This window comes from Aplysia californica, unplaced genomic scaffold (genome assembly GCF_000002075.1).
Source record: "Aplysia californica isolate F4 #8 unplaced genomic scaffold, AplCal3.0 scaffold00332, whole genome shotgun sequence".
NCBI lineage: Eukaryota > Metazoa > Mollusca > Gastropoda > Aplysiida > Aplysiidae > Aplysia > Aplysia californica.
In genome coordinates, this window is record NW_004797602.1 from 53,418 (window position 1) to 72,541 (window position 19,124).

The following is a 19,124-nucleotide window of genomic DNA, read 5'->3' on the forward strand; positions in this document are numbered from 1 at the left end:
AGCAGGAAGATTACACACCACACAGTCTCTTGCTCGGTGGCTCCACTTAACTCTTTTTGCTTGAATCTAAAAACCACAGTTGGACGCAACCAAATCTCAGCACATTTGGAAACCACACACCCCTGTTACGAAATCTGATGCTGACATCCCCTAAAACCAAATCATTTGAGAGTGTCATATATCAAAATAATGTGCAATTGTTGTAGATTGATTCTGGAAAGAAAAAAAATTATGCATGCAAAAAAAAAAGGTTTTAGGTGAAATAGTCCCAAAAATGTTTTCAGTGACCGAAACATGATTCACACTAACGTTTCATTCTGCATCTGATGAAGTTTTCCTGTTGTGATCCAAACTGAATGAATGCACTGCTATATACACACAATGTCCAAGAACTTTACTGTTTATGTTTCAGAGGTGCATACAAAAAAGTTGGTAGCCTGTTTTTGGTGCATAATTTTCTCGTACTCAAAGGATCATCTCACAGCATGCACAACAAAATAAAAAAAGGCCATCGTTTTTCATAGTTTTCTCCCAATGAACAACTTATGCACACAATTCCACATGGATGATATTTTCCTCTACTCTTCTTTTTATGGAAAGCCACAAAACAATGTTTAGGGCACAAGTGGGTTTTTTTTTTTAGCATCCAGTACATATATAACTAGATCTCTTGCGGGCGCCTGTCTTGCTGCAATGAGCACAGTTCCTGTTCTTCCCAACAAATTCAATAATAATAATAATTAAAAAATTGCATTTATATAGCACATTTCCACAAAGAAGTGCTCAATGTGCTATACAATAGTACAAAGAACGTATGCAGCGCTCAGCTCCGATAGTAATCCTTTTTCTCTCTCTCTGTCTCTGTCTCTCTGTCTGTCTCTGTCTGTCTCTGTCTGTCTCTCTGTCTCTGTCTCTCTCTGTCTCTCTGTCTCTCTGTCTCTCTGTCTCTCTCTCTCTCTCTCTCTCTCTCTCTCTCCAGTACAGCCTTGAGTATAGACAATCCCACAAAACTTACCCAGACACTCTCGTACACATTGATGACATCACACAGTCATAAATTGTTACAGAAATAAATACAAATACTGAGAGAACATAATATAATATTTGTATTGGGAATGTAGGAAATTACTGATTGAAGCTGGACTGAAACAAATGCGTTTTAGGTGCTGATTTGAATTTTGTTAAAGTGGTAGACTCCCGTAGATGAGCTGGCAAAGCGTTCCACAGGGAGGGGGTGTGGTGTGAAAAGGCTTTCCCTCTGAGTCTCTGACTTTTGCTTTGGACATGTCTTAAAAGTCTTTTCTTCGCCGATCTTAAATGCCGAGATGGTATATATTTGACGACCATGTCACAAAGATATGATGGTGCAATGTTGTTGACGCACTTAAAACAAAGAACAATTATTTTGTACCGCATTCGTGCTTTCACCGGGAGCCAATGTAGTTGAATTAGCATTGAATTGGTGTTACATGCTCTTTGAGAGATTTCTTTAAAATTATGCGAGCAGCGTAATTCATCAAGATACCTTTCTCCTTTGTTGACATCCTCTCTTTTGTAATTTACATGCTTTGGAGGGGCATTCACTTCAGTCGCAGGTGTAATTTTGCCAGCTTTTGCCACCACTTCAGTCATGAGCTTTTCCTTGAAAATTTTCAAGCTCATTATCCGTTCATTGCTGTGGCAAAGGCTGTACAGGATATGTGCATTCGCTTGCGTTTTTTCAAAAATCCAGTGATTGATCTTTTTCCACCGCTTTTTTGTTTTTCTCTGGTGCAAACTGTAATAACCTACCATTAGGTCCATTCTGTCACATCCGTTCTTTGACTGGTTGTACTCATGAACTGTTTTAGGTTTGTCTATGTCAATGGCCTCGTCCCCCGAACCAATTGTCACAGTCTCCATGCCACCCTTTGCAGAAACCATGACACATTTTTCTTTGCGTTTTTTGTCCCTAAATGCAGCGCGAATATTTGTTTGCCTGTTTTTGTGTAAAATTTCATTTCGTGCTGCTCAAGTTTCAGCGTCTTGATCTCAGGCGGAAAATCAACTTGTCAAACGTTGAGTGGTCCGGTGTAGTTGTAAGACTTCTCCAAGAGATATTCCACCAAAACTTTATAGGAATAATACCTGTCTGCATGTACATGGCTTCAAGAGAAACTCTTGGCCCTGGCAATGTCCAACAGATTTGAAATTATCACATCTTGCTCATATATAATAGTTGTCGCATAAAATGATCCCTGCCCAACTTCAGGGCATTCTCTGAAAGAACGTTGACATGACAGAAACTTGTGTTAGCCGTAGACACGTTGTCACAAGCGGTGGATAGTGTCTTACCCTGGCCCGCATATATTGCTTTGGCTTTATGATTTCCCTATGTATTTGTTCAGGATTCAGTTTTCGTTTTCTTCCACTGTTAGAATGTTATAAGTTCTCATCCAAACCATCCTCAAATGAGTTGACAACAACTGGCACTTCATTCTTGACATGAGCAGCAGAGTTTGTCATTTTGTCAAAGAGTTTACTGTGGGTTACGGCATGTCATATTACTCAATCGTGGCCAGCGATTCGCTGCTTGCCAAGTTGAAGGATATTGCTGGTTTTGCACAGAGAATGAACTGGATATTGTGATTATTGTAAAAAAAACTTTTTTCGGGGAGAATTTATTTAGAGTTGTAGCCGTTTGTGCACTGAAATTATACTCATTCAGAGTACTGCTGTCCCAGCATTACCAAGCGCGAGGATCCTTTTCTAAAAAGTAAAAAATGATGTTTATTGGTTTTTGCATCTAAACACCTTCAAATAGTGTACATAAAATTTCTGTCTGCATACTACTATGTTAAGAGTGTGGCAATTAAACAAAGTGTGTAAGAGAAGAAGTATGCTTATGTGTGAAATAGTGTTTATAATTAGTTTGTATTCTGGTATGACTAGTAGTAGTAGTGTTTGTGGGGATACTATTGGTGGTTTGAGAATGAATGAATAAATGTTACAAGAGGCTTTTGGTGTATGATGGCTTTGCATGAATGCATACATGTATGTACACATGGAAGTTTAAAAGAAAGAGAGGAGAGGAGAGAGTACGGTCTGATTTTATTATTGTATATATATACAATTTGTGTTATGTAATGCATGTAGGTACGCATTAAGGTGTAAGTTGAAAGAACAATGCTATTATATTAATAATGTAAGATATGATTGTAGATTTTACACCCCCATTGACACAGTTTAGATCTTATAAGAGGTAAACTGCTTCAACCCGTCTTATCCTGGCCAACATGAGATAAGAAAGATACTGCATCCCAGCAAACAAACCAAAATGCTCGATGAAGAAAAAAAACCCAACTCACTGGAAACGCCCAGCCGCCACACAGCAGCCTTAAGTCAGAAGAAAGAGGTGACAGGAGAAAGAGTTTGCTCTAATTTCTTTGTTTGTGTATGTGTGTTGCATTTTATCATATGTCAGGCAGCATGGTGGAATCAGGCTCTCATCAGTTTTTGGGCATGTAGAGTTATTGTTATCACCTTAAAGCTTGTTCTTTATTTGGATGAAAAAATATCCATTTATGTTAAATACAAGTCCAGATATTTGAGAATGAAGGAGGTGGGGTTCATCTGTTTTCAGAGGTCAAATTAGTGAGAAAATGGGTGCCAAAGATTAGTTATTTCCTTAGCTTAAGAGTCTAAGAGTCCGTGGTAACTGAAATTTTACTTTTTTTGTGCCTTTAATCAACGTTTTTCACAGAAATTCACACAGAAATGAGTTCTTTAATGGGCGTGAAAAGTGTTGAGCCCAAAAACATAAATTTGATAAAAATTCACAATCCTGCGGAAAAATGCAAGTTTCTTCACTTTGATTATTTTAACGAGAGCCTGGTTCCACCACGCTGCTCACATATATGGTTCTAAAGCCGATTACCTCACTAGCTGCCAGGCTCTTGGGAGTTTCGGATAAAATTTGAGTAATAGGTACCAAAGGCCTTGCATTCTTCACACATTGAGCCATAAAGTGCCTGGCAGCGAGTGAGTTTAGGCTCAATGTTAAGTACTTCCTTTGGGGGAGCATTCACCCTTTCCTCAGTGAACTATATCATGTGATATTCCTTGTAGCTAGTTAGTTAACACCCATGCACTCTGACTATAGAGAAATATAAACATAGTCTCAAACTTACTGACTGGACAGGTGACCTAAATGAGAAAAAGTTTGTAGTACTACATGTATGTGGATGGTTGATTGTATTAAAAATTTATTTAGACAATTAAACTGTCTGTATCATACTTTTACCTTGTCCGTTCATTTTCAAATTTTGTGGCTTCCTGTGAACTTGTGATGCATGTGAAGTGTGGGCGGTTGGAGGTTGCCACCTGGGAAGTTTTTTTTATTGAGTAGCTTCTTATATTTTTGATGGGATGCTGTATTCCATTAATACTGGGTTAGTTCTGACAGGCTGGGTCGAAGTAACCCACCTCTTAAATGATCTAAATCGTGTCAATGGGCACATACATTTTTTACTACTTGGGAGAGGGAAGGGGGGGGGGACGTTTACTCAGTTTGCAAGATTTGAAATTTTGAGTAAATTCAAGTGTTCAAGTAGACATTTTTTATAGTAAATGTATTGCCATATGATCATTTTCAGACTAAAGGCTCCAACATTTTCAGTTATAGCTATGCTGACAAGCCTAGTATGAATCTTTTTTTTAACCTTGTACATGTAATTTGCCATATTTAGGCATTTTATTGGGCTTTCCACCTATTCATGGAAACACCATTTTCAAGGCTTTCCATCCATTTGGCTTGGTCCCATCAGAGATGGACATTATATTCAGAGGTCCTGCCTTTTAAAATCTTTTGGCGTTGAAAGGGACATTAAACAGCTTTAAACCCATACAATCTAATATGAAAGCATTATTATCAGCTCAGTTGGTGTCATGCTGGGTGGTGTTGAGGATGACCCTGTTCCGAATCTCCAATGGTGTGTGTGGGCGTTAGTGAGCTTGGATTGTTTAAGGAGAATTCAAGGCTCTCTCCCTCTTTAACTCTGTCCTATCAAAGATGTAAGCCTACGTTGTAAACATTTAAGAGTATTTAGAATCAAAGGGTTGGTTAAAAAAATAAATACCATACTGTCTGTTCATACTGGGCATAGATCATGTTTATTTGTAGCTGCAGGTTCTGCCCCAAGTCAAATTTAGAGAATATTGAAAAAGATGTAAAACTCAGAATTACCGTACCATAAAACAAATTCTCAGAACAGCATCTTTAGATAGGTACAACAAATTCTCAAAACAGCTACATCTTTAGATGGGTACAGCAAGAAGTCCAATTAGCAGTCTGTGGATTCAGTATGGTTGAAATGAGCGTCCCTTATGGAACCAAAAAGTCCTGATATGTTTTCGTTTTTTAGTATAGCCTACTCAGATCTCAGATTGCTCTTTGTGTATCTTACAATACTTATGTTAGATTATTATGCGCATGTAGCACATACTCAAACGGATGGTTGGAGTTTGGAGGGAACCACTGGTAGGTCCTTCTTTCCTTTTCCACTGGTGTTTCTGTTTTGCTTTTTTCCTTGCACTAACTTCATACCGTAAACATTTCTGTGTCGATGCGTTTCAGATTATCTTTACTCAAACAAGCTCATACTCAAATATTACTTGTTCTTGCACCTCATGTCTGTCTGTATAAAGTAGGTGGTTGGCGGGTGTTCTGGTGTGACTTGCTCCTTCATTCCTATCAAACACTTATCGTCCTTGTCTCTCCTCTTTTTTTACGTTTGTTACTCTCTTGCAACACCTCTAATTTTCAGCACTTATGTGACATAATTGTGTTGCAAGTGCCTTAAAAACACTAACACGAAAAATGTCTGTACGGAATAAAAGGTCTCGGTCATCGGTTGATGTACAACTATACAAGAAACCTGTTGTGTCCGTTATATATGTTGTCTGCATCTGCCACATTACCAAACATTACAAACCTATCCTGCCACAAGAACTCCCCTACAAAATTGTTGGTGTTAATAATAATACCTGAGCTCTACAATAGTGGCAATGCCAAAACTTTCATATGGTACTCCATTATTTTAGAATTGCACACCCTAGAGTCTATCGTGTAATGGTTAGAACTTATGACTCTACGTTGTTGCACATAAAAGATTTGATTTCCATTCCCAAGTGGGAGATATTTTATCAAGTAGGCCTATCTTCATCTATCTCAGCACGGGCTGGCCTTGACAGGTAAGATCAAAGTAGCCCATCTAATAAATTGTCTAAATTGTTTCACGCGACAAAACATTAACAGTTTTTTTGTTGTTGTTTTTTTTAACAATATCCCTATAAACCACAAACCATTCATGAGGAGACATCATTGCATAGAAATCTAAAACAAATGGTGCCAGAGTAACTTTTAAAAGTAACAATCGAATTGTTAGCTATTTGATCAAACAAAACGAATGAAATTATAACAGAAGGATAATTCTTTGCATAAATATATACTAAATTTATTCATAAATATATATTATATACATATGAGATATTTACATGTCATCATAACTATTACCTCCGCAGGTACAACAATATATGTTCACTTAATAATTGTCTCTTTTTCATTCTCTCTACTTTTACATGTTCTTTTTCCCAGCCAATCATCCAATCAGAACTTAGCACATATATCTGCAATTACTCAAACATGCATACACACAAAGGCACAACTCAGATCTTTTATTTGCAGCTAGCTGTGGAGCAACAGAAAGGGCATGTTCTGAACTTACATGTAACTGCATGACCTCAATGTTGCACAATACTATGACAGTCGACTCCACTTGTGTTGAGCTCACTTGAGTTGATTATCGGTTAAGTTGATCTTTTCCTTGGGTCTCAGCACCTCTTCTTCTCTAGTCGACTATATAATATAGGCCTAATTAGACAAACATTTCTATGCCAAGGGTGTCAGGCAACGCATTTTATCATGGGAGGTTAGGTTAGAGAGCATAACTAAATCAGTATACTTGTCTCCACTACCAGCAGCACTACCTCCAAGATCCGTGATGAGAATGTTCACTCTGCAGAATGCTTTCAAAGAAACCCGTTGGACTTCCTGAATCTTGCTCACGTTTTCCAAACATTCACTTGATAGAAAAGAACCCATTCTTTTCATTCACTTGGTGTATCATGTATGCACTTTAGAGTAAAATTATTACAATCTCAATCTTAGAGGTGGGTAAATTTTTTCTCAGAAAGCATAATTTGGAGGTACAATACAGACCAAACTGCAAGACACAACGGTAGGTCACTAAGGTGATTTATAAGTAGGCCTACCGAAGAAAAGCAGAACCAAGCAATTTCTAAGGAAAAAGACTGATGAGGATATATGGGTGGTGATGTTAGCTTGTATAACGAGACTCTGGGAAATAATCGCCACTGTCATCCATGTTTTCCAAATCTGAGAACTGCTGCAAGTGATACTTGGTTACCTGGAAGAATAAAAGAAGGAAAATAAATTAGAGAAATTATTTTTTTAAAAAATAAAAAAATATATATATATATGTATATATATATATATATATATATATATATATATATATATATATATATATATATATATATATACACATCGCATCAGATATTATGTTTGTCATTTAACTCTTCATGTCCGGTGAGCCATTGGGAGCGGCTCGGCGTGAAGTGAGTTTGGCCGCTGACAAGGGCTTGCTACACTAGCCTTCATTAAATACACGCGAAAGTAGTATTTCACGACATCAACCGAAATTATGGTCGTAAATGCCGAAAATAGGTCTTTTTCTGTTTGTACTTTCATTTTGTAGTGTTTGTGCGGGTGCGTATGCTAGATTTGATGGCTTGTTTCCAAACAGCTGATTTTCTGTGTCTAATTTGTTTGTGTTGGTTAGGGAGATTATCGTTGCTGAAGATTGCTCCTGAAATAATTATAGTGACAGTTTTCTTGTTTCGATTATACTGAGACAAATTTTCATTCCATTTGAATATTATAAATCTAGATCTAGATGTTGGTTCTTGTTGAGGCTCTATTCAGGTTAGTTCATCGTAGTGTGTAGGCCTATTCTATGTGAATGTGACTTTTTTATGCGTTTATTGTACACCTCAGCTTACACCTGGAAACTTCAAAGAATTACTCAAAATTTTGGTGTATTTCAAAAGGATGGGCTTCAAAGTAGCTACAGCCACCATAGATGTAATCCTAGAATGTTTATCAACATTTTTGCTTCTTTTACTTTGGCTCTGTGTTCAAGTTTTATAAAGTTACACCCATATTTGTGTGAACAATGTTATGTAATATAGCAACTTTTTTGTGCTATGGCCCTTTACTTCAATAGTCTATATTTATTCTTCCATAAAAGCATCTAAAAAAATGAAGATCAATAAAAGCAACTTTCATTTCTGAACACAAACATACCAAAAGTTTTGATGTGGGCCTAGCAGACTGAAAGTTATACTTTTGTAACCCACCATTCTGCTGTATAGGATCAGTCCCTGGGAGGCTTCGGTCAGGATCAGAACGAAAATCTTCTACGGACATGAAGAGTTAATAACATTTTACTTGGTTCAGGCTGTCCAACTTTTCATATATGGCATTTTGAACACAAAATGCTATGACAAGTATGTGGTCTGCAACAGTTAAGCTTTTTGCAGGAGCATGCAGGACACATGGGTTCGATTCCTGCGTGGGGAGGAGTCTCCATCTGTCCCCTGTGATGTGATCTACCACAGGCAGGGATGCAACAGCCTGCACTGAGATTATCTAGATTTTGTTGTTGTGGAGATAACAGAGTTACAACCAAAATTATCAGGTGCTTGTCCAACTTCTCATCTGAAATTTTCATACAAAATGTCAAGATCAGTTAGCAGACAGCTTGTTCAGCATTCTTCAATGCCGCTAACACATGCTAGCCTTAGCCTTCAAACAATAGCTACAGTAATCCATTCAACAAACCAAGGCAGGCAGACAGAAACAACTGAGAGAAAGAAAAATAGTACGACCGACAAGTGGCATCCTTCTACAATCACTCACATTTTTAGAGCACAGAAAAAATGTAAAACATGTAAAAGAAACAACAAGGGGAAGTAAAAAAAGGAGGACCTACTGTAGTGCCTTCCAACCAGCCAAATTACTTAACCCTAGAAGCGCTCAGCGTTTCACCGGAAGTAACCCGCCAAAAATGCCCCGCCGCCACGGCCGATCAGTTGTAAACATGGGGGTTTGGCGGGGGGGGAAACAGCTGAGATACCCGAAATGTATACCTGCTACTGAAAAATGACCATTTACGGCTCAACAGATGATAAAAAGCATATATATAAAAGCATATATTTTCTTTAAGCTGATAGAATGAGCCATTCAAAAATGATCAGCCATCAAACAAATACAAACAATGCCGAGAACGCGATAGACTCAACAATTAGTACATCAGCACGGCGAAACAAGTGATAACACATAGCGTGTAGTCGCTCAGCGGGACCGCGTCACTTTATCGATCGATATTTCGGCCAAGAGACGCTCTACGAGGTCAAGATAACTTGCAAAGTCATTGGTCACTATTTATAACTTTGGCCTGTAATTGACTACGTCATTTTCCATATAAGGAACACTGGAATTTTCCATTGAAAAGGGTCAGCGTCTATGCCCTTTATATAGGGCCTGCGCGCTTCCCGGTCGAAGTAGGTCAGCCCTATATATAGGGCGTGCGCGCTTCCCGGGTAGCCCGGCTCACGCCCTTTATATAGGGCCTGCGCGCTTCCAGGGTTAATGCAAACCTGTGAAGACATCTTACCTGATAATTCACCATTGCCCGAATGGCAAAATACCCGATGACGACCTCAAAGAGGACAAAAATACCCATGATGAGATGTAACGCCCTCTCCATGGGAAGCAGAATGGCGCTGTCGTTGATGTTGAGGAGTAGGATGAGGGGAGTGCTCAACAGCAGGGTGAGGAGCCAGCTACCAGCCAGTTCAGGAACCTGCCGAGAGGCAAGCCCAAAGTCAGTCATGGTCTTGTTTGTTCGAATAAAAAGAGAAAGGAGCACATCGACATAATATCAGCCATTTAATTTATATAAAGAGAAGCGTATCAATACGACAGCAGAAATTTTGTTTGTTTGAGTAAATTGAAGCTATAACAGTCATTTAACCCTTCCAGGCCCATTCTCGTATATTTTCAGCAGCCTTGTACCTCCCACCACCCCAAGAGCGTATATTCTCAGTTTCGGGGGTACCGAATTTGAGCATTTTTCTAAATTAGCGAATTTAATTAAACTTTAATTTTCATAATATTTGTTTATATATGCTACCTTTAACTCACTGAGCACAGCTCCCGCAGCATATGTGGTCAGGAAAAATTCGCGTCGGGGACCGCGCGACCGCAGCGTATGCGGGTTCAACTATAATTGACTATAAAGTAAACCCAGCAGTTTAAAAATGCTTGCAAATAGCCCCAGTGGTTTCAACAGGACATCGACAAGCTAGTTCTTTATGCTAGAGAGCAGCCTTAGAAACAAGGCTGAGAAGCGCCAACAACGAAAGGAAAACAGTGGAAATACAGAGCTTCGATCTACGACACTGACATGCAAGTTCGGCGACAGAATCTGAGCTTCAAACATATAGTATGATTTAGGAAGAATTAGCCATGAAAGAAACAGCATGAAGACAACCTTGAGACCATCTTAAGCTAAATGACCGTCTGCATAGACGAAAAGAGTCGCCACTTTTAGTGCGAATAAACGGATTATTTGTCCAACAGACTGAACAATTGAAAGTAAGGAACTTCCGCGCAGTTTGTTGTTGTTTCTCGTATGCGAAGCATGGCACGGCGAGTTGTGTCGAGGTTTATTGAAACTCTCGATAATTTTGGAGAAGATTTAAGTGACAGTGAAGTATCACATAGATAACTTCATAAATCAAAATGTGAATTCGCCTAGTACTAGTAGTGATGAAGATGACTGAGAAAATGACATTAGATCTAGGTCTAGACCAATATCGTCTATCGATCGTGAATCTGAAACATCAGCGAGTACGCAGCCTGGTCCAGCTGGGGTTGATGATAAATCTAGCCCAAGTACTAAACTCAAATCAGCCCTCAAAGTGGAGAAGATATATAATGTACCCAGACCTGGGACATCTATTGACAGATCTAGATCTAGTCTTAGCACTAGCAACACTGACAATGAAAACACTTCTCAGCCTGTCACCGTGGAAGATTTAGATCTATATTTATATTTTTTTTCCTTTTTCAAAATTAATTATCATTTACATTTTTATGCTACTTCACTGTACACACTCATGCTTCATTCTCCTACACACAAACACACACTGCCACAACCATTTTGTATAAGTTTATTAGATTTCTGCTTTGTCACATCACTTCCTTTTTTTTTTTCAAATCTTTTTTTCTTGGGCAAATTTGTCCCAACTTTCTGTCCCATACATTTTTTATCGTTCATTCTTCACAAAATGTGTTTATTGTGTCTGTTGAACCCGTACCCGCACAGAAAATTTCAAAGAAATAGCACATCATTTCAATTTTTAAATGAATTTTCAAAAAGTGGGGGAAATTGGTGGTCACCTAGGGCTTGGAGTTGGAGGCAAATTGAGGCGTGGTGCTCAGTGAGTTAAACATTGTTAATGTTATTATGTACCTCATTACAAAGATAATACATCACTTTTTAGAGAGCACACCTCTTTTTCTACTGTATTGGCTGGGACTGGGGTTAGGGAGTGCACAAAAATGGCTGGAGCCGGAAGGGTTAATTAGAGCAAAGATATGCACATCAACACAATAATGGTCACTTGGTGTGCACAACAAAAAGGAAAAAAACCAGACAGAAACAATAGGGAGAAAGACAAAAAGTATGTAGTAGCACCCTCCAACCACCCAAATATCAAGGAGCTGACAAACCAGACACATTTTTCAAACAGCGTTTTATAATTAACTAAAATTTCTTAAAGTTAAAGAGAGCACAAGCTAAGCAGTATCTGAATCAGATCACAAGTCCCTCAATCATTTTTTAGTTCCACTCGATACCCAAAAATTAAAACGACTCGCATTTATTCATTTGTCAGCTCATCTTAAAGTGAGCACTGTAACTTGGGGGTATTCTCATATTATATGACTAAAAGAGACAACTAAACAGTATCTATGAATTCTAGAACATTTCAACCGCTTAGGGAAAGATTAAGAAGTAAGATTGCGATTTATGTCATTTTGAAGACTGGCGTATGTTGGAGTCATACACTGAGAAGTCAATTTGTTGCAAGTGATAAATGTTCAAAGTCCCTCCTCAACACAATTAGTATTACAGTATTAGGTTCATTTGAAGACCAGCTGCTTTGACCCAGCCTGTCATGGCCAACTTCAGCAGAGAGGGATAAAACATCTAAACAGACAGACATGATAGATACTCAATAAAGTTTCTCCCCATCTGGGAACTGAATTCGCATCTTCTTTGAGCAACGACAATGAGTGTATCCATTTCTCTGCAGACACTGGCAAATTCTTGACAATCCATGGAAATGAAAATAACAAACAAATGTGAGGCATGCTGACATAATAAGTCGCATCTCACAATCCAAGAAAGAAGATATCAGTCAAAAATCAACAGTGAGAACAAATTTATAGAATTTCAATTGATGCCATTTTCTTTTAATTTAACATGTCTTTTATTATTTCATACTTAGAAATTGTACAAAATTCACCTATAAATTTGACGGATCAATTCCCATAGACCTAAATTCCGAGAAGTAACTTATTTTGTTAGCACTCCTCAGAAATGAGTAGCATCATCCAGCGAGCGAAACTTACCCTTTCCATTAGATTTCCTAAATAGCCAAGATAAAGCCGTACAATTTCGATGATGAAATACACAATATAGACCGCAGCCAGCACAATCCGGTACAAGTCATCCAAATACTCCCACTGTGGAATGAAGACCACAACAAGAGAAGCTAACGGATTAGAAAGTAAGAAAATGAAAAATCGTCTCTTATTGTTTGAGGGTTTTTTTAAAACGCATAAACACAATAAGTCATATGTCCTTCTATAATTGTGACAAGCAGGTTATCCATCTACAGTGGAACTCGGATTCAACGAGGTCGTTGGGCCTGACCTAAAATCTCGTTGAATCCGAGTGGTCGTTATAGCAAACACGAGGTTTTGTGTAGATAATTACAGGCACTGAGCAAGTAATGTACAAGAGAAGTCACAAGTAGTGCCTGAAATGCCTGCATATTATGAGCTGTGTAAAAAAAGACCGATTCGTTCAAATACACACGCCTGTGTCATCTCGATTGTTTACCAAAAAGTTGTGTTGCTGTGTAGAGCCTAGCATACGGCAACTTGATTCCATAGACCAGCGCACAATTCAGTATGTAGATCTACGTCAAGACTAGCTTATTTTTATAATATTATTATTGTAACAATGATCAGTTGCCGAGGGGAAAAAAGATTATGACCCGTTTGCATATATATGCGAGGTTCAACGCCCGGACCGCTAGTGCCTGCCCCCCCCTTTCCACGACACACACACACACACACACACACACACAACCACATGTGTGCAGGCCGCCCATCCGACCCCGACACACGCCAGAGTAGACAAGTGCGCTCGCGTGCCAACAACACATGTGTTGGTATTTAAAAAGGCCGCTGACTGGTCGCATGCAATCAGCCATGTGAATAATGGTTCACGATGCAGGTGCAATGGATGGTTTCCGGGAATAGATAAAGTTTGTTCTGGGAGAAAAATTAGCTGAAGTCACGTCTGCGGGGGCTGTTCCCCCTGGAGGCGACCTCGTTGAATCCCAGCTCGATGATTTAAATGCTCGTTGAATCCGGGTCACTTTTATTGATTTTAAAGAAGAAAAAAAACGGGGAATCTATCTCATCTCGTTGAATCCGAGTTCCACTGTATTTGATCAAATTAAGAAATAATTTATTTGCTCTAGAGAATCAAAAATATAAAATTACATTAGGTAGCAAAATGAACTTTCAGCATGTCATTCACTCGTCAGGACCGTTTTACAAGACTAGTTATTGTGTACTTTTTAAAGGTTAGAGTTAGAAGCTGGTGTGTGTGTGTGTGTGTTTTTTGCCCTGTAAGGAAAGGAGGGAGGATTGGAAAAAAGAGGTGCAGATGAATCTCCAAACTTAGATTTATAGGGGGTGCCCATTAGTGCAATCGGGGTCGGGTCGTAAGGTCTGGTTGTTTTCTGGTGGTTTCAGTGCACACTACAACCCCGCCACGATTGTACCCAACGACCTGGAAGTTAAAGTAGAGAAACCTTTAACCTCAATAGCTTCCAGGGCTTCTTTCCGCAGTTCTCTGTTGCAGTGCTGCTGCAGCCTGGAATCCCATAAATGAACATGGGTTACATCGATAACTTTCAATTATCAAAGATCGTTCATAACACGATAGTGATAGGCTAGTTCACTTGGCCCAAAAAAGTGTCAGTGGAAGTCCGTGCATTGGTTCAGATGGCGCTGCAGTCTTTGTTTTGAAGCTCTCTTTCGTTTTTCCAGAAGAAGAAGAGGAATAGCACAGTTTGTCAATTTCGCTTTTATTATTTTTCACATAAGTAGGGTAACTCTGTTCGCAAAGTCCACACTTTTTTTAGGAGGGCGCAACCAGATTTTGAGGACCTTTTTTAATTCACTCAAAGAGAGGAGAGAACTATCTTGTTATTACAATCTTTGCTATTATCTTTTCTAGCTTTAAGTCAAAGGACTCCATTGTTGTCAACTGTTGATGGTATTTCTGCGCGGAAAAGCTTTACCTTGACATCTCAGTGTCAAACGCGTTTGTTTTTTGAGGTCACGGACCATGTCGATCGGTTTGTGCCACGATGACCGCTTTGCGCCCTCAATTTGGCTAGTCCCGACTACCAAATCGACCCGATCGCTTTAGTGGGCACCCCCTATTAGAGAAAGGACAGACATTAATCAGGCTAGAAAGCTGGTGTACTTAGTGGAAGAGGGACATAAATACTTCCTCTTAAGTGTACCTATGCATTCAGTGAATGGTGTCAGGACTTAACAGAAATAGGGATCTAATAAAGAAAATTAAAAAAAAAATTAAATGTGATACTGGTATACAAAAAAGAGAAATGACGAAGTTAAAAAAAAACCCCACTTACCTTAAGCTCTAAAATGACTAAACTTCCAATGAGCCACAATGGAAAGAAGAAACAGTTGAAATACAGAGCCATTTGAAGAGGAAGGTTTGTGACATACTCATGACCTGAAATGGAATTATGTAAAACTTTGTTTACATTTTAACTCGCAAAATATTAAAAAATATATAACATTAGATTTAGAAATATTTTCAAGTGGAAAACTTTAGTGTTAATTCTTACAATGCAAGACATTTCAACTTTTTTTGAGGGGTAAGGCCTCTACCGCACAATGACAGTTCGTCCCACGACAGACCCGTCTGGAGTTTGAAACCTTTGAATTAGAGTGTAGAGTCCCGAGCAGTTGTGAATTGCTACAAAATTGGTGGGACAGGACTATCCCAGTCCCGGGTTAATATCATCTGTAATTATAGAGAAATATAGCTGCCTACCGCATTACGACAAAACTGTCCCAGGCTTGGAGGCGCCTGCTGTCAAGATCGTGGCGCCTGCGTGTTGTGACGTATAATCACTTAAAAATTTGCCGCCCCGCGGTATTAAACTTGGGGCACAAAATTTTAAAAATAATTATCGCATCTCAAAACCGATTTCATATCCGGAATCAGCCTCTCAAAATAAGCAAGATGGCTCTAGAGGAACCTGATTTGAAGCAATACTATGTAAACTTTAGCAAATAGTTTAATTCTTTAAATTTATCGTCAATGGTGAAGTTATGTATCATGGTCACCTGCTGCGTTTAGCAGATCAAAGCTTCTACACACAACACGGTGCAGTAGGCCCACATGGTCGTGTTTTGCATCTCGATTCTCAACTTTATTGTCAGCTGCAGTTGCTTGATGATTTCTAAACAGCCTATTCTCATTAAAATGGATGTTGATCTAAATTGGATAGAAAACTTTATTTGTGCAATGGAAAGTAAACCATATTTGTACAACAAGGCTGATGTTGGTTATAGCAATCGAGACATAGAAGATAAGATGCAATCTAGATCTAGTTCTAGGCCTAGTACGGGCCGAATGGTGAAACACACACGCACACAAAAAATGTGATTCAACTTCGTAATCGGACATTAAATTGCGTTCCCTGCGTGAGTATTGTTAATTTTGGGTCGCTGATCACGAAAATCATATTATTTTTTTTAATTTGGACAATATTTAGGAAATTTTCGGAATGCATTTTTAACTCCGCCTTAGGCAACAACAAAGAAGCCGCCTTAGGCGCCAGATCAGTCCTGTCCTAGTGCGGTATCTGCTTTGACACAAAAAAAATAGACGGTGGGACAGGACAATCCTGTCCGAGACAAGAATGTCGTACTGCGGTCGTAGCCTAAGTGTTTTACAGCGTTTGCAACTGCATAAGGTCATATGAGTGCGCGGGACACATTAAATATTTTCAGTTGATAAGACATTTTGAATTTTGCTCGGGTGGGGGCCGAAGCCTACTCTTATCGATTTTGGACCACTAAGGGATCTTTAACATGCCCAACTCGCACACGCAACCTCCGAGATTTTTTGCCTTTATCCGAGAAGGCTAGGTGTTACTACTGTTAGATCTTCCCTACTTTAAGATCAGGGGTGTGGCCGAACTACAACAGTTCGAAGGAACCAAGGAGTAGCAGTAGAAAGGCTGCAGAAAGAGTCAGGAGCCCGGTGGTGGGGGCAAAGGAGGTGAAGGGGTGGGAGCAGAAGGTGGAGATGAAAGCAGACTACAGAACATTATTAGAGAGCGGGAAAGGATGTGAAAGGAGAACATTTTAGAGAAAAACATTTTTCGTCCCTTTACAGCTCAAATCCGGGACCTATTGATTTTATTGAACGAGAGGCAAACACCTTAACCTACAGACCACGAGAGCAACCTTTTTCAGCTGTATAAAAGTTACCAAGAAAACATCTCTTCAACACGCTGCAAAGATGACCAAACTCAGAAGACTTGGGCCAAATTCAAACTGAACAGCATTGGCATTCCTTACTCAGGTTCTTGTACTTATAATAAAACAGTGTAAATATATGCGCCAACAAATATATATCTAAATTATGATAAAAGAAATGCATGACCCCAGCCTGAATCTAGATAAAATATTAAATTTGAAGACGCAGGGCTGCCTTCCCCAAAGTTCTCTTTTCAGGTAAATTCATGATCAGTCTCAGGTATTTTGGCTCAAAATCAGGAAGTACAAATAGTAGGCCTACAAAGACAAAAAAGAAAAGGGAAAAAGATCGTTGCGCCTGTACATGTAGTTACCATCGAGCGGAGCATGCTGTTCGTGATATTGGGTAATTATATTTTGAAAATATGTGTGTGAATGCACAATAGTCAATGTGTGTGTTTGTGTGTGTGTGTGTACATGTGTGTGAGTGTGAGAGACAGAGAGAGAGAGACAGACAGTTTTGCTCTGATACCAATGTTCTTACTACTTCTACATTCACAGTTCAGTTTTCTTGATAAATGTTCCGATTTTCCAGCTGCAACAAAAACCCAAAGATAGACAGAAAAAATAAAAGGAGGATGACTACCAGATTTTAGCTAATTTATATGAGGAAATTTATTGCCGACGGAACCGCACTGTGGAAAAATGGTTGAGCAGGTGAAAAGCGCAATCTGGCAATTTCTAATACAATTTATTGCAGAGAGTTACCATAAATATCTCAGAAGTTACGGAGGCAAACTGATACAGTGGAACTCGGATTCAACGAGGTCGCCGGTCCTGAACTAAAATCTCGTTGAATCCGAGTGTTCGTTATAGCAAACAAAAGGTTTTGTGTAGATAATTACAGGCACTGAGCAAGTAATTAACAATTGGTGCTGCCTGAAATGCCTGCATATTATGAACTGTGCCAAAAAAAAAAAGACCAATCAGTTCGAATGCACGCCTGTGTCGTCTTGATTGTTTGCCAAAATGTTGTGCTGCTGTGTAGAGCCTAGCATACGGCAACTTTTCATTCCATAGACCAGCGCATAATTCATTACGTAGATCTATGTCAAGACTAGCTTATCATTGTAATATTGATCAGTTGCCGGGGGGGGGTGTCGAATGACTGTGACTCGTTTGTATCTCTGCGACGTTCCACCTCGGAACCGCTGGTGCCCCCACCCCCCTCTCCAACACACGCACACTACACACAGTCACACATGTACAAGCCGTCCATCCGACCCCGACATGCGCTAGGCCTAGAGTAGACACGTGTGTGAGCCAACAACGTTGTGTTGGTATTAAAAAAGGCCACTGATTGGTCGCATGCAATTGGCTGAGTGAATAATGGTTCATGATGCAGAAGCAATGGATGGTTTCCGGAAATAGATAAAGTTCGTTCTGGGAGAAAAATGAGCGAAGCCACGTCTGCAGGGGCTGTTCACCCTGGAATCGACCTCGTTGAATCCGAGATCGCTGATTTAAGTGCTCGTTGAATCTGGGTTATTTTTTTTACTGATTTTAAAGAAGAAAAAGAACGGGGAATCCATCTCCTCTCGTTGAATCCGAGTTCTCGTTGAATCCGAGTTCCACTGTAGAATGCCAATTAGCTAATAGATCTACCATCTCTCTCTCTTTTTCTTTAACGCAAGGAGTTGATATGATGCAGCAAATATGGAACTTTCGGAGTGTACGATTTTGGCAAAAACTGGGAAGATTTGAAACAGTGTAGAACAGGCTTTTTCTCTTTTAAAATACTCTCGGCACCAATCGCAAATCCAGTAGTTTTGATACCCTTATCGGTATGCCGTAGAACAGGTCCAAAATCGGTAACTACCTGAAAAATTGGTAGATTTAGGCAGCCCCAAAACACCTGTCACAAAAATGAAGTCGACATTGGGCTCTCTGGGCTTAGAGGTTAAGGTATTCACCTCTCATTCGAAAATCCCGGCTTCGAATCCGGGTAGCGACCGAAAAATTTTCTTCTTTAATATTGTCTCCTTTCCCATTCCTTCCTGCTCTCTAGCAATGTTATGTATCTGCTTTCATCTCCACTTTCTGCCCC

At 39.4% G+C, this 19,124-nt stretch overlaps 1 protein-coding gene across 1 annotated transcript in view; it reads right to left on the reverse strand.

Moving 5' to 3' along the window:
* Positions 1-6,469: 6,469 nt before the first annotated feature.
* The window catches only part of LOC101852556 (transmembrane protein 17B), a 17,530-nt gene continuing 4,875 nt past the window's right edge, over positions 6,470-19,124 (reverse strand). The window contains exons 2-5 of the mRNA XM_005102598.3: positions 15,154-15,257; positions 12,824-12,937; positions 9,798-9,986; positions 6,470-7,466 (exon numbers count right to left, since the gene is read on the reverse strand). Of these exons, the coding sequence (XP_005102655.1) occupies positions 7,377-7,466; positions 9,798-9,986; positions 12,824-12,937; positions 15,154-15,257 (497 nt within the window). The 3' untranslated portion in view covers positions 6,470-7,376. The remainder of the gene's footprint in view (positions 7,467-9,797; positions 9,987-12,823; positions 12,938-15,153; positions 15,258-19,124) is intronic.